At 41.8% G+C, this 14784-nt stretch overlaps 1 protein-coding gene across 3 annotated transcripts in view; it reads right to left on the reverse strand.

Moving 5' to 3' along the window:
- Nucleotides 1-14784, reverse strand: part of TIAM2 (TIAM Rac1 associated GEF 2) — a 98479-nt gene that overhangs the window by 79052 nt on the left and 4643 nt on the right. For all 3 annotated transcript variants that reach the window (XM_068151450.1, XM_068151443.1, XM_068151436.1), the window contains exons 3-5: nucleotides 9955-10387; nucleotides 4925-5097; nucleotides 2046-2270 (exon numbers count right to left, since the gene is read on the reverse strand). In XM_068151450.1, coding sequence (XP_068007551.1) covers nucleotides 2046-2270; nucleotides 4925-5097; nucleotides 9955-10387 — 831 coding nt within the window. The remainder of the gene's footprint in view (nucleotides 1-2045; nucleotides 2271-4924; nucleotides 5098-9954; nucleotides 10388-14784) is intronic.

A 14784-nucleotide genomic window follows, 5' to 3' on the forward strand; every position in this document is an offset into this window, starting at 1 on the left:
GACATAAACCAAAAGATTAGGCAACCCAGTTATCTATTGACTTTTCTCTGAAATTACTTTTCCAACAAAACTTAAGCAACTGTAAGGAGAGACTTAAAACTGGAGAAAGGGCTCATTAGAAATTTATTGTTTGCTATTGAGTGGATGTTTGCACATGATCCAGTCTTAACTCTTTGTCTCACTAGTTTGCCCTCATTCAATGTTTTAAGACATTCCTACGCAGAAGATTAACAGAGATAAATTATCTGCAGCCTTAGTGTTGGATTTCAGTTCTAGCAGAATGCAGCCAACTTCTTCTGGGGACAGTGCTGGAAAACAACAGCAGTTTTTCAAGGACAGAAGATCTAATTAGCAGATATTGAAAGAGAATAATTAATACTCTTTGGTTCACTCTAAATAAGCCAGCAGCATTGGTATCTAATGGGAGGAGGCATAAATTAAGTTAAAATGCAACAGAATTTTTTCCTCAGTGCATCACGTTACAAGCACTAGACATCTCTAGAAATCTATATATACTTTCATATATTGAAACCTACTACAATAGAGATGCTTAATGTTTGTTCTTCATTCACCTCACTAGGCTCTGGACCATGAAATAAACTGACCTGGAAATAAATTATGAACATCTGAGGACTCAAATGGCTTATGAACACCTGAACCACAAATCCCCATACAAACCCACATACTTTTTGATCTCTTCTCATATAGCTTCAGATTGAAGTGTGTTACAAGAGCTTGACCATGAAGCCAGTACCAGCCAGGCTTCCCTTCATCAGGTTCAAACCAGTATAGCAAGAATTTTAAATATGTAAATATTTAAATTTTATTAAACTGGAAGTGCTTCACTTTACAAATACATATAATTATGCTGTACTGGATCAAAGGAAATCAGCTTCAGTTGCTACTGAAGAGGATACAATGTGCAGCCTAAAGTAATGAGAAAGCAATAGCTACTCTGACTGGAAAGGCGGGTAGGGATGGGCTTTCAAGTATCAGTCAATGCATTCAAATTATCAGATGTATTCTGTTAATGGTATAATAAAATAAAGGATACAGAAACCTCTGTCCACAGACCTATTAGTCTAAGCTGCTAGACAAGTTTAGTACATGAGAGGCCCAGTGTAGTGAGGTTCTTTCCCTGAACACTAAGCATGTCTCATTTAAAGCATCCTTTGCCAGTTGCTGCCTGCAGAACAGGGGACATGGGCAAGATGTGAACACCTCAAGATACACTTACATAAGGTATCACTGGAGTGAATCCCTGTTCACATGCTAGAAATGAGAGCAGCATAAGGCTTGATATTTATGCACCACTGTACAGACAATAAGGTGACCATTTCCACTAAGTAACCATTCTAGCTGCTTATCAATCTGCCCTGACCTTTTATCTTAGGCATGTCTTGGCTAAAATTCCAAAGCGCACACACACCATGAACACTGAAGATTTTGGTATGTTTGTTCCCATATTTGTTTTAAAAACAAATACTAGTGGTGAGTATTCCTCAGCACTAGGCTGCTGCTTTAGTCAAGATTCAGGTATTCTTAGCACCATAACATGGCAAGTTCGGACATCAGTCTTGATTACTTGTTCTCATTTAAACTCCTATAAGACTTTTTAAGAAGACTAGGGATTCTTAACCTGGTAATGGGTAAATTTCAGCTGAAGCACATGATTCTGCCTGCCTCAGTCTTTCCTCCAGTTTTATTTGGATAAAGTTCTCTTCATGTCCTGTCTTAGGTATAGAATAGTATCACAGAGCAATAGTATTGCTAAGCAACAATTAGAGATTAACAACTGCTAAGCGTATCATGAAACAGTGAAAATTCATTACATCTTCCCAGAAGAGAAAATAAATAGCTTTGTGCTCATAAAACAGATCAGTCTGATCCTGGGCCTTGAGAAGCCTACCTCCTGCGCCGTTCCGGATTGCTGTAGAAACCTGGCAATAATTACAACTGCTGTGCCAGCTATCAGAAAGCACAGACACAGCTCAAAGCAAAAAATAATGAGAAAAATACTCCTGCAAAAATACAGTTTCCAGTACCTGATTCTCTATGGCTTTCCTGTTTTTGGGATCACTAACAATAGAGAGCTGCAACTCTGCCATCTTTTTCATCTTGCCATCCATATCAATCTTCTGGAAGAGGCTCTTGGTTTGATTTTTCAGCAGCCTAACAGTGTCTTCTTTCCCAAGCTTTTTCGCAAAGAGGGAAGCACAGGCTGAATGTATGGCAGTAACCCAGTTTTCCAGATCTGTCTGGCTTGTTGCCTGTGAAACAAATCAACAGTACAAGATTATGAGCAGACAAGAGGAAAAATTAAAATAATATAAATCAACAGCTCTAGGACATACAGCACTTGATCAGTTCACTTTGTCTTAAAACAAATGGAATAAGGTTTTATCTTTAAAACTATACAAATAAAGGAAGTGTGAGTTTTTCCTGCACTCCATCATGACTTATATCACAGTATCACAGTATAACTAAGGTTGGAAGAGACCTCGAGGATCATCGAGTCCAACCTATCAACACAGACCCCATGACTAGACCATGGCGCCCCTTGAATGCCTCCAGGGACGGTGACTCCACCACCTCCTCAGGCAGCTCATTCCAATGATGAACGACTCGCTCGGTGAAGAACTTTCTCCTCACCTCAAGTCTAAACCTCCTCTGGTGCAGCTTGAGACTGTGTCCCCTCGTTCTAGTGCTGGTTGCCTGGGAGAAGAGACCAACTCCCTCCTGGCCAACTCCTTTCAGGTAGTTGTAGAGGGCATTGAGGTCTCCCCTGAGCCTTCTCTTCTCCAGGCTAAACAATCCCAGCTCCCTCAGCCTCTCCTCATAGGGCTTGTGCTCAAGGCCTCTCCCCAGCCTTGTTGCCCTTCTCTGGACACGTTCAAGTGTCTTGATGTCCTTCTTAAACTGAGGGGCCCAGAACTGGACACAGTACTCAAGGTGCAGCCTAACCAATGCAGAGTATAGGGGCACAATGACTTCCCTGCTCCTGCTGGCCACACTATTCCTAATGCAGGCCAGGATGCCATTGGCCCTCTTGGTCACCTGGGCACACTGCTGGCTCATATTCAGGCAGCTGTCGATCAGCACACCCAGGTCCCTCTCTGTTTGGGAGCTCTCCAGCCACTCCGACCCCAGCCTATAGCTCTGCATGGGATTGTCGTAGCCAAAGTGCAGCCCTCGGCACTTGGACTTATTGAATGACATCCCATCGGATTCTGCCCATCTGTCCAGTCTGTCAAGGTCCCTCTGCAGAGCCTTTCCACCCTCCAACTGACCAACATCTGCTCCTAACTTGGTGTCATCTGCAAACTTGCTGATGACTGACTCGACCCCCTCATCCAGATCATCAATGAAGATGTTAAAGAGGATGGGGCCCAGCACTGATCCCTGGGGGACACCACTGGTGACTGGCCGACGCCACTGGTGACTGGCCAATGCCACTGGTGACTGCAGCTTCTGCTTCCTAGAGCTGCAAGGTTAGAAAGCCTCAGATACAAATCAAAGCCCCATGAGCTGCAGAAAAGACTTGCATCCTTCACCATTCCAACTAATAGTGGGTAAACCACACCAGATTTCAAAGATAGACCTCCTCTTCTGCAGGTATCATGGAAACAGAGAAGACTTTATAGGTAAGGACGGAGGACGGGTGCTTGCTTCCTCAAAAAGACCATGTCAGTGAAGAAAGAGGACAGCAAGATAAAGAGAATACATCTGCATAAAATGTCTCTGGAGATATTTACAAGTTTAACTATGAATCAACATGTTTCTATGGAGGTAGATCCACGTATTACTGGTCCTTATTAACAATTCCTGGGGTGCAGTTAAGCAGCTAAGATCTTTAGATAATTTTTTGCCTTCTTTTTTGAGCATCTTGCTCAAGCAAATTCTCTTCGAGGACAGCAAATCCTGAGTTGAGCACATCATTCTGTATTCATATCATTCTGCTAATAGATATGAAAAAAAATTGGTAATAAAGCTGATTGTCATTAAGCTTGTAACAATCAAGTACCAAAAGTGTCTCACAGATTTGTGATCTTTGCTCTTTTTATTTCTGAACCATAACTGACTGATATTGCAAGAGGTGCAATATCACATGCCTGAAGTTCAATTATACACTTACATCAATACTGTAATAGTATAGAGTAATAGTGTAATTATGCAATTATTTTCAAGTCAAAAGCACAATGTATGCATGTGCATATAGAATGGAATGGAATGGAATGGAATGGAATGGAATGGAATGGAATGGAATGGAATGGAATGGAATGGAATGGAATGGAATGGAATGGAATGGAATGGAATGGAATGGAATGGAATGGAATGGAATGGAATAGACCAGACCAGGTTGGAAGAAACCTTCAAGATCATCGCGTCCAACCCATCAACCAATCCAACCCACCTAAACAACTAAACCATGGCACCAAGCACTCCATCAAGTCTCCTCCTGAACACCTCCAATGATGGCGACTCTACCACCTCCCCAGGCAGCCCATTCCAATGGGAAATCACTCTCTCTGTGTAGAACTTCTTCCTAACATCCAACCTAAACCTCCCCTGGCGCAGCCTGAGACTGTGTCCTCTTGTTCTGGTACTGGCTGCCTGGGAGAAGAGACCAACATTCGCCTGTCTACAACCTCCCTTCAGGTAGTTGTAGAGAGCAATAAGGTCACCCCTGAGTCTTGTCTTCTCCAGGCTAAGCAGCCCCAGCTCCCTCAGTCTCTCCTCATAGAGCTTGTGTTCCAAACCTCTCACCAACTTTGTTGCCCTTCTCTGGACTCGTTCCAGCAAGACAACATCCTTCCTAAAGTGAGGGGCCCAGAACTGGACACAGTACTATACACATATGTGCATACTCACAAACACATCCTAAAACTGAAATAACCACAGAGTTGAATATGAGTACTGTTACCTGAAATAGGTATACATCTCCAAAAGAATTGCTGAGGCAGAACACGTTTTCTTTCTTGGGATGTTCTGGAACAGACTGTACTATACTGTCTTCTGCAAACAAAGCATATCGAGGCAAACTGCTCTGCTCCATCGAGGTCTTTCCATAGGTCTCATAAAACAGCAGAGTACAACCTTTACAGTTCAGACGGACACAGACACACACACACAAAGACAAGGAGAAAGTAAGTTTGAGCTCTCATATTAATGCTTTTGTTAACTAAGATGCCCTTCAGTTACAGGGCACATTGGTTCAGCCCCTCTGTTGAAACAGAGTGAAGAAGGAAAGTCCTCTACACTGGAAAACATGAGAAGCTGAAGATGAATTTGCCAATGGATATCTAATAGGGACACATCATCTATGAATCTAAAAAATAAAGCAGCATACCTCATATATGGAAGTGTTCAAGGTAACACTGGATGGGGTTTGAGTAACCCAATCTAGTCAAAGATGTTGGACTACTTATCTTTAAAGGTCCCTTCCAACTCAAACCATTCTACAAATGAGCTCAGCCTATTAACATGTTATAGCATGTAGAAAAGATTAATTCCTTATGAGTTAAATCGGCTTTTGTGTTTCTTTATTAAACCAAACCAGCCCTCTCATAGCAGCCACCTAAGAAATCTCTGTATTTGTTGAAAAGATTTGCAGAAACTTTTGTCTTCAACGACATACTTAGTGAATAAGCTTCTCAAATTTAAACCAGATTTCCTTGAACCTACCTGTAAATTGGAGACTAAGACAATTCTTAACAGTTTTTAAAACTTTAAACAGACTGAGTTAGAACACGTTCAGTCTTGTAAGATAGTTTAACATCTAAGGTATGAAACTTGCATCCAGAAAACAAACTTCATCCTTGATAATGACAATCCTGAGTGCAAGAGAAATTACTTTAGAGGACTTGATCCCAGTCGTCAGCAATATGAGTATGTTGCCTTTGGCAATGAAGCTGGCTCAAGATGGGCCTGTCCCCTTCATCCCCGCCAGTCTTTCATTCCTGCTCCACATTACAGTCCACTGTCCTCCAAGATGCACCAAGGGGTCACAGACTGAACAGCATTACTAAAATTATCTAGTTATAAACTAGATTTCTCAAGAATTTCTTAGGCTAGTTGTCTCTCCAGAGAAAATAAGTCAATAGATGTCACTTTCATCCCTGGGAAAAAGCAGTTTAGTAACAGACAGTTTGATGATGGATGTTTAACCTGGAAGACCAGATAACTCTAAACACATTGTAGAAATTGAGGATAACCTAAGCAGTTAGGAAAATCTGAAGCTGATGGTGGATTCTCCAGCAAGGCAAGCCTTCTCCATCAGGAATTAATTTAGAGAAGACCTATGGCGGCTTTACATAGCAAGTCAAACTAAACAATCACAGTGGTCCTTTAGGGCCTAGTAAACTATATTACTCTGTAAGCCTCACACATAATCAGCAGAGGATTTGAATTCAGCCACTACGAGGACTTAGTTTGCTAGGGCATTGTCCTCTCTCTATCCTGCTTTTTGTTGTGGTTTCTTCCTTCAGATCAAAGAGGCACTAAACTCAGGGCAGCACCAAATCTGGGTTCACTTGCTAATTTTCAGGCTGTTGGTGTTTCCCTGTGTGACACACCCACCATGTGCATGTATAAACACGCAAATATGCCTAGGAAGTGCTTATCAAGTGGACAAAGTAAAACCTGCAAAACAGAAATACTTCCTTTGTATCTGCTTTTAAAATAGCTAGGTAAAAGCAGATTTCAACCTTTCTTTTGTTAATTCACTAACATAGACATTTAATATTGTATTAAAAGTCCCAGACATGTCATCTAGAGTCATGTAAACTTGGGGGGAGCTTCCTGAAAGACTGAATCTGAAATCTGAACCAAAATTATGTTTTTTTCTATTCTATCTGATGAAGAAGAAAGCTGCATCTACTAGAGTTTATGGAAAACATTCAATATGCATAGCTACAAGGTGGAATACACTGGTCCTCGTACAGTCCAAATCTAAAATGTATGAAAAGTGAGAGCCATCAGATAGATTTCATCACATACTCCAGTGCCAATGATTGTACAACTGTTGCAATAAAAAAGGAAGTATACATCAGAGGTTACTGACCAAATCATTTGATGACTGGTAAGTTTCAAAGGAAGGAATCAAAAAAATAGAGATACTTCTATACTGCTTAAGGGCACCTTTTTCTAATACTGTCCAGCATGTCTGGCAAAATATTTAAGGTTAAGAGCAAATCCTAATGAGTTGGTCCTATCCTTTCCCCTTAGCAGCCTTCACTTGATCTTCTTTATGAGACATATACACTTTGAGATCTCTGCAGCTGGAAAAAGAAGAATATGGTTTGTTACACTCTACTTAGCAGATGTGGCACTTCTATCATCATTTCAGCGTAATAGGGCAAACTAAACCAACAAACCATATCCCTTCTCATATTCAGCAGCAGCAGCAAGACTGTACAACCACCTCTGCATTTTAGCAAAGTACAAATTAAGTCCTATTTTAAACTCCTGTATTTCCCCTATGTGTTATCGAAACCGTAAATTAAGATAGATTAGGTTTTATCCTGACAGTTTATATGTACATAAGTAAAAACTTTTGAAGAGCATGCATGTGTGTTCAGGTGTGTGGTACCCCAGGTACATCTTCAGGTCATGCCAAGTGATTTTTGAAGGCAGCTAGTTTCTTAAACTCTGACAGAACCACTGGGACCAATTATTATCGAAGTATTTTAATCAAAACTTGAACTGAAGGGAGAGGGCAAGAGGAAAGAAACTTCCCTCGTTAAAATAAACTAATTAGACAGGACAGATGGAAAACGTAATTCCTCTTGTTAAAGGGTTACTATTCAAGCTCAAGGCTTGGTGGACATGAAAGTAGAGCAGAGGCCTTAGGACATGTATACTTTGAGGTCTGGCAGGTAACCAGATGGTTATAAGACTTCTGCATATTTATAATTAAACACATCTCAACAGAGTGCAAAGAAACATGCTGTTCTCCATTTGTGTATGTGGCTATTTAAGTCCTGTTTTTAAAATCTTGACTATTTAAACTTCAGCAACAAATTAAATACAGATTTATTAAAAAACTTGTATAAGGAGAACCAAAGCAATCACCTTGATCTTGATATAGAACATTATGAAAACAGCACTATGCCTTGATATCCAGACAGGCAAGTTTATTTTAGCACCAGAAGTCGCTGCAGAACAATAAAGGTACGAGATCAAGGAAATGAGGAATGTGTATTTAAAACAACTAACAAAGAGGAGAAGATTCCTCACCATGAATGCAGCTGTATCACCCATCCAAAGTAAAAAGCATTTTATCTAATATGCCTTACAATGCTAGAAGTTAATAAAGCTTTTTATAAAGAATTGCATTATTCCTTTTTACAGCTGGGGCAATTTCAGTAGCGAGAAGGGACATGACTTGTTTGAACTCACCAACACACCAATTTTATAGCAAAGAAGCAAACACAAAACACTTGAATTCCTTCCCAGAGCTTCATTATCCCAGAAATGCATGAACTACTGTAAAATAAACTTCACTTTAGGGCTTTGATAGGACTGTTTACAAACTGCTTGTATGTTAGATGAGGCAGATCAAACTTACATTCATACTTCATAATGGGAACACATACAATAGGAGGGTGGAATTCAGATACTGTTTTTCCCTTTGTATACACTTCTTGTAAGCATGAATCATGCTATCTGATGATCAGGATAAGCGATTTAAACTGTTAAGACTGCCTACATTTTGATCCCTTGATAACAGGTCTCTGAATTATTAGGCAGAATTGCCATATTCATGTGAGTTTGCTGCTTTTAAATCAGAACTACCAAAGACAACATTCTCAGCACTTGCTGTTAGCTGTTCTTTTTTTTTCAGTACTACACTCATACAGAATTTTGAAAAGGGCAACCTGTGGGAAAGTTGTTATTTTCTCTCCTCCAGTTCCAGATATGCTAGGAAATTATTAAGTTTAATCATTTCCTTACTTATTAATTTAGCATTACATTTACTAAAAGGCAAATCCTTTGGATGCAACTAAAAAAAAAATAAAAAGCCTACGAACTCACCCATTAAATTCCTCTTCCTCCTCACAATAGATATTATTTTTCCCTCTCACACTTTGTGACACCCATACACTTTTTGCAGCACACCTACTTGCTTGATTACTCTGAGCCATCAATGTGTGCTGTAAGCCCAGCAATCACACCATAGCCCACTAGCAGCAACCTCTTTTAAGTGGATTGCCTTCCCACGGGGCTCTTTTACAGGAGGAACAGGCAGGGAAGATGGGAGTGGACATGCCAAAAGCCAGAAGGAGATGGTATTGTGTGGAGTGGGCAAAGTGAAAGACTATGCAAAAAAAAAGAGGGAGACTGGTAAGCCTTAGGGCTTGCCTTGCTGCTGTTGCTTCTTTGGCCTCCTCTGCCCCAAATGGCTCACTTTTCCTCATAAATGCTCCAGAATGGGACATCCACCTCTTCCTTTATGCTGCCACCTAAAGCACTGGTGTTTAAAGTTTGGGTAAATTAATTTTAAAATGTTCCATTTATGTCCAGTCCACGGAACTACATGCTTGTGACAGGAAACTGAGTGCCAGGGATTTCTGAGCCTTAAATTTTTATTTCCTGCTGAGAAAGAGATGTAATTTCTGTATTTTTTCAATTTTAGTTCACTTTGGTCTTTGACTTCCAAACACCCATCAGCACCTTCTACACCCTGAATTCTGCATGAGTACAGAAGCTGAGAAGTCAAACAAATTAGTTCCTGCTAAGGCATGAAAAACAAGGCCACACACAAGCACCACCTCAATTCCATGCTGCTTAGGCACATGATCCACTTTAGGTGTGGAAGGGGACCACATAAACTTAGGCAGGAATTTCTCATCCCCTAAACCTGCTAACAGAAAGCATCATGCAAGAGAAGTTGCCGAGATGCAATGGAAACAACTGCTGCTGCTAAGCTGAAGGAGCAATGGAGTGATTTACCTTTGAGTGTGACCCAGTACTGCTTCCACTTGCGCCGTGTAACCAGTTCCAGCTTCTTCTCCTTCTGCAGGGTCACCAGAGGTTTGAAGAACAGCCACCCTGCCTTGCGTACCACTCCTTGCTCTTTCTCATACAACAAATCCAGCTGCTCCAAGGAGCTTAGGGACTCGCCGCTGGAGTCCTCAGTTTCTGATGATGTCTCAGTGTTCTCCAGGTTTGTCCTGCTCATCTCTAGCTCCCTCATGAAATTTTCATAAATGTTCTGCCTCAGGGCATCACTGTTGACTGCATTGGTGGACTCACTTCTCTGGGATAGGACATGGCTGGAGCCAGGTGACCACAAAGCAGAGAGCTGCAACGGTGCCAGCGTGTCCGTGGTGAAGTTGTCCATTCTGCTGTCAAAGTATTCACTCCCATCTTTACACTTTGGCTCCTGTGCAAAAAAAAAGAAGGGAATTTGTCAGTGATCATTCACCAAACCTACAATGAATAGACACATTTCATTTGGCATTTACATTTGCTTTAGGTTTAGCCACAGCCAGTTCCTTCATCAAGGGCCACCTCTTTTTGCCATTATATCACAGGCTATGCCTCAGCAGACACTGACACAGTCAATGCCACCACTCACAGTTTTCTCAGCAGAACCACATTAAACCATAACCATTAAGTCCGCCAGCTGTGGCAACTCAGACCCCTGTGAGTAATCTCCAAATTCCCTATTAAGTACTGAAGCATCTACTGTCTGAGGGACAGGGAGGGATCCTAAGAGAAAATCACATCCCCTGGCTGAAACTCAGGCACCACTGCTTACACGTCTGTTTGAGTACAAGCAGGAACAGTGTCACAACTTTCTGTACTCTTACAGGATTTTCAGTATGTTGGTGACACTGCATTTGTGTGAGACAGCAACTTTTCCCTTTAGCACAGCAAGGCTAATTTTACCCCTGCTTTCTCTTTGACGTATAAACTGTGCTTAGCCACTACAAAACAAGGTCATAAGTTGAGAGTTTTCTAAGCTCATTAGTATTGATCAATTGACACAAATCTAATCTCACAGAAGATGTGATTTTAAAAAAAGAAAGATGTGCTTGCTGACTGGCATGAATCCAGTCTCTGGACTGCAGAGGTGTGTATTTTCTGACTTGCGGGAAATCCCCCAGGAGTCTGACTATCTCATCAAACACTGATGGGCCTTTCTCCTAGTTGCATCATGCAACTTCATCCTTTGTATTGAGAGGGCTGGCCAATTTCATTTGAAATACTTACGCCTGATGATATGACTTCAATTTTGCCTTGTGATATGCAGACTACTGTTTATTGATGTGGGACCTTGTTTGTTTAATCTGAATACATAGAATAAACCAGGTTGGAAGAGACCTTCAAGATCATCGCGTCCAACCCATCAACCAATCCAACCCACCTAAACAACTAACCCATGGCACCAAGTACCTCATCAAGACTCCTCCTGAACACCTCCAATGATGGTGACTCCACCATCTCCTCAAGCAGCCCATTCCAATGGGCAATCACTCTCTCTGTATAGAACTTCTTCCTAACATCCAACCTAAACCTCCCCTGGCGCAGCCTGAGACTGTGTCCTCTTGTTCTGGTACTGGTTGCCTGGGAGAAGAGACCATCATCCGCCTGTCTACAACCTCCCTTCAGGTAGTTGTAGAGAGCGATAAGGTCACCCCTGAGTCTCCTCCTCTCCAGGCTAAGCAGCCCCAGCTCCCTCAGTCTCTCCTCAGAGGGCTTGTGTTCCAAGCCCCTCACCAACTTTGTTGCCCTTCTTTGGACACGCTCCAGCAAGTCAACATCCTTCCTAAACTGAGGGGCCAAGAATTGGACACAGTACTCAAGGTGTGGCTTAACCAGTGCAGTGTACAGGGGCAGAATGACCTCCCTGCTCCTGCTGGCCACACTGTTCCTGATGCAGGCCAGGATGCCATTGGCCCTCTTGGCTGCCTGGGCACACTGCAGGCTCATGTTCAGCCTACCATCGACCAGTACCCCCAGGTCCCTCTCTACCTGGCTGCTCTCCAGCCACTCTGACCCCAGCCTGGAGCTCTGCATGGGGTTGTTGTGGCCAATGTGCAGAACCCGGCACTTGGATGTGTTAAATCTCATGCCGTTGGATTCTGCCCATCTGTCCAGCCTGTCGAGGTCCCTCTGCAAAGCCTCTTTACCCTCCAGCAGATCAACTCCTGCCCCCAGCTTGGTGTCATCAGCAAATTTACTGATGATGGACTCAATGCCCTCATCCAGGGCAGATTGGCCCTTTTCTTTCTTGAGCTTTTCCCAGTAACACATTGGCTGCTCTCAGCATTCCCAGTGAGGGAGGACAGGGAATTTTGTACTACCCAAGACAGAGCTCCTTGGACTAACTTCACTGTCAAGAACCACACTACCTGTCATAAGAAACCATTTATTGTCTTCCCAACTCACATTTTGATATTTAAGAGAACCAAGATTTGAAAATATACAACACGAAAGATTCTGCTGCTTTTTGCAGTAAAAATGTGAGAGAAGAGAAAAATGGCTAAGAATAATTCAAGAAGTGAAGTTATGCTTTCAGGTTCAGACTGACTCCCTGAGAGCTTTTATTTTGCTCATAGACTTCTGTACACAAATAAAGTAAATAAACTTTGGTGTCTTGTTAGCTGATCTCACCAGCAGCTTTGAAAGTAACTACTTTGTCTCCTTCTTGATGCCCTTCAAAACTGCAGTGGAAAAGCTGTGTCATGTTTTGATAGCATCAGGACCTCCACTGCACAGCCAAGAGCAACAGTGGGATTGCACACCCTCCCAAGAGCTGCCAGATGAACCACTTCTCAAGCTGCAGGAGACTCCTGGTCATGGCATTACAAAAACCAACTTGAACTAAAACCCTTCATCTCTTATGGCACGTTGAAGTCTCAGTTTGGCCTTTCAGATCTTTGTGTCTGGCAACAAGGTTCCAATTCTCCTAGTGATAGAACACCTTCCCCAAGACTTATTGCACAGTGTTAATCAGCATTTTCCCAGAACTCCCTAATCAGTAGTTTTGCTTTTTATATCGCAAAGTGAGGGAAACTGGAGGGTGGAGGGTACAGGGAAATAATCAGGTGTAATGTGCTTATGCATACAAAGTGACCACCCAATATGAACCATGCAACTGTGCTGGCCATCTGTAGTTCAGTGGGAAATTGGAAGCTTTTCCCATCCTTTTTTTAATTACTTGTATGTGTGTGCCAAAATCCTGTATTTTAATTGTTGGACTAGTCTTCAGAAATTGCCAGTGTCCTCTAGAAAACATTAACATACAATTGATTAATATGTAATTTTTAATTCCCAAAACACTAGTAATATAAACAACAAAAGACAGATACATATAAGAAGGTGTCTGCTCTGAAGGGTCACTACTGGAATCACAAGTATTAATGAAAAGGGTGGGATACAACCTGTCCATGGACAGCCACTAACCACATCCTATGTTTTCTCCTTGTACAAAGAAAGGGTGGAAATGAGGAGGTATCAGAGCAGAGTTAATGGACACAGGATCCAAAATTAATATATACACTTCACCATGACAACCTCACTTGCATTTTGTGCTTTTTAAAGAACAGAATTGGCAGAGACAGTTAATCCTTGCTGGTCTTTAGGGAGACTGTTATTGTAGAAGTATCTGGTCACTGCTGAAAATGTCTGACCCAAATTGACGGTGGTGGTTGTATCCCTGCCAGGTGACTTTCTGTTTGTCTTTGTTGCATCTAGTGATGACAGAACCTACCACTGTTTCTGCTCAGCTGCATTCAAGCAGATCCCTCAGTGTCTGAGATATACCCTGGAATAATTACAGATAATGCAAAAGATAAAGTCAGACAAAGTGATGCAGGTAATAACTAGCTGTTAGGAACAGCACAGGAAACAATGCAGCCTGCTCAATTCATCAGGATCCAAGCTGAAAGTAGAATACAACACCAGTTTTCAAGCCAACATACTTTTAATTTTACTTTCACTGCACTTCAGGGATCTGGCTTATAAAGTATGGAAATTTCAGCAATTATTCCCATAAAGATGCAATTTATTTAATTGAGGAACCTACCTGCAGCACCTGTTTCTGCTGGCTGGATTCTTGTTTTACACAGCATTTGTTTAATTCCTCCATGTTATACAGCTGTACACTGATCAACACAATCACCTTAAGCAGTGCCACAAGCCTGCCTAAATTCTGTGCACATCTCACATGCATCACATACACCTTGCTGTTCACACATAGCATATTGTGATACAGCATATCCCCAGTGCCATTTCAGCAAGGACAAACCATGCAGTATGGTACCAGTGATGCATCAAGGGAACACATTCAGACACCTTCATGCAACAAAAGCTGGGTCATGGCACAGAATGACTAGAAGTCTTGAGGTGAGATCATTATTAGAAAACCAACCAAATTCCAGGATATATCAGATCAAGTCAGAAAATAAGGAAACATCCAAGCCACTTGACAGGGCACAGCCAAGGGCTTCTCTGACATATCCCATATTAAAAACTGTTTATGGGTCATTTAAAACAGGTGCAGAGGAAGGGTGCCAAATGAAAAGGAAACAGACTTCCTGTCTTAAGACAGGAGACCAAAGAGAGTCTGAATAGCTCCACAAATGCAGGCTGAGAAAATATATCATTTCTCCCTTTAAATAAAATCATAACAGACTGTATAACATGGAAGAATAACTAGTGCAGAAGACAATACTGGCATTAGACCAAACTATCCAAGACTCTATTTACTCTGAAAATTAGCAAGAATCAGATTAAGAGGGTTTGGAAATAGCCTTTGGGATGGGGAAAAGC

Source organism: Melanerpes formicivorus, unplaced genomic scaffold, assembly GCF_026170545.1.
Source record: "Melanerpes formicivorus ecotype bairdi unplaced genomic scaffold, bMelFor1.0.p_v2 SCAF_2, whole genome shotgun sequence".
Classification (NCBI taxonomy): domain Eukaryota; kingdom Metazoa; phylum Chordata; class Aves; order Piciformes; family Picidae; genus Melanerpes; species Melanerpes formicivorus.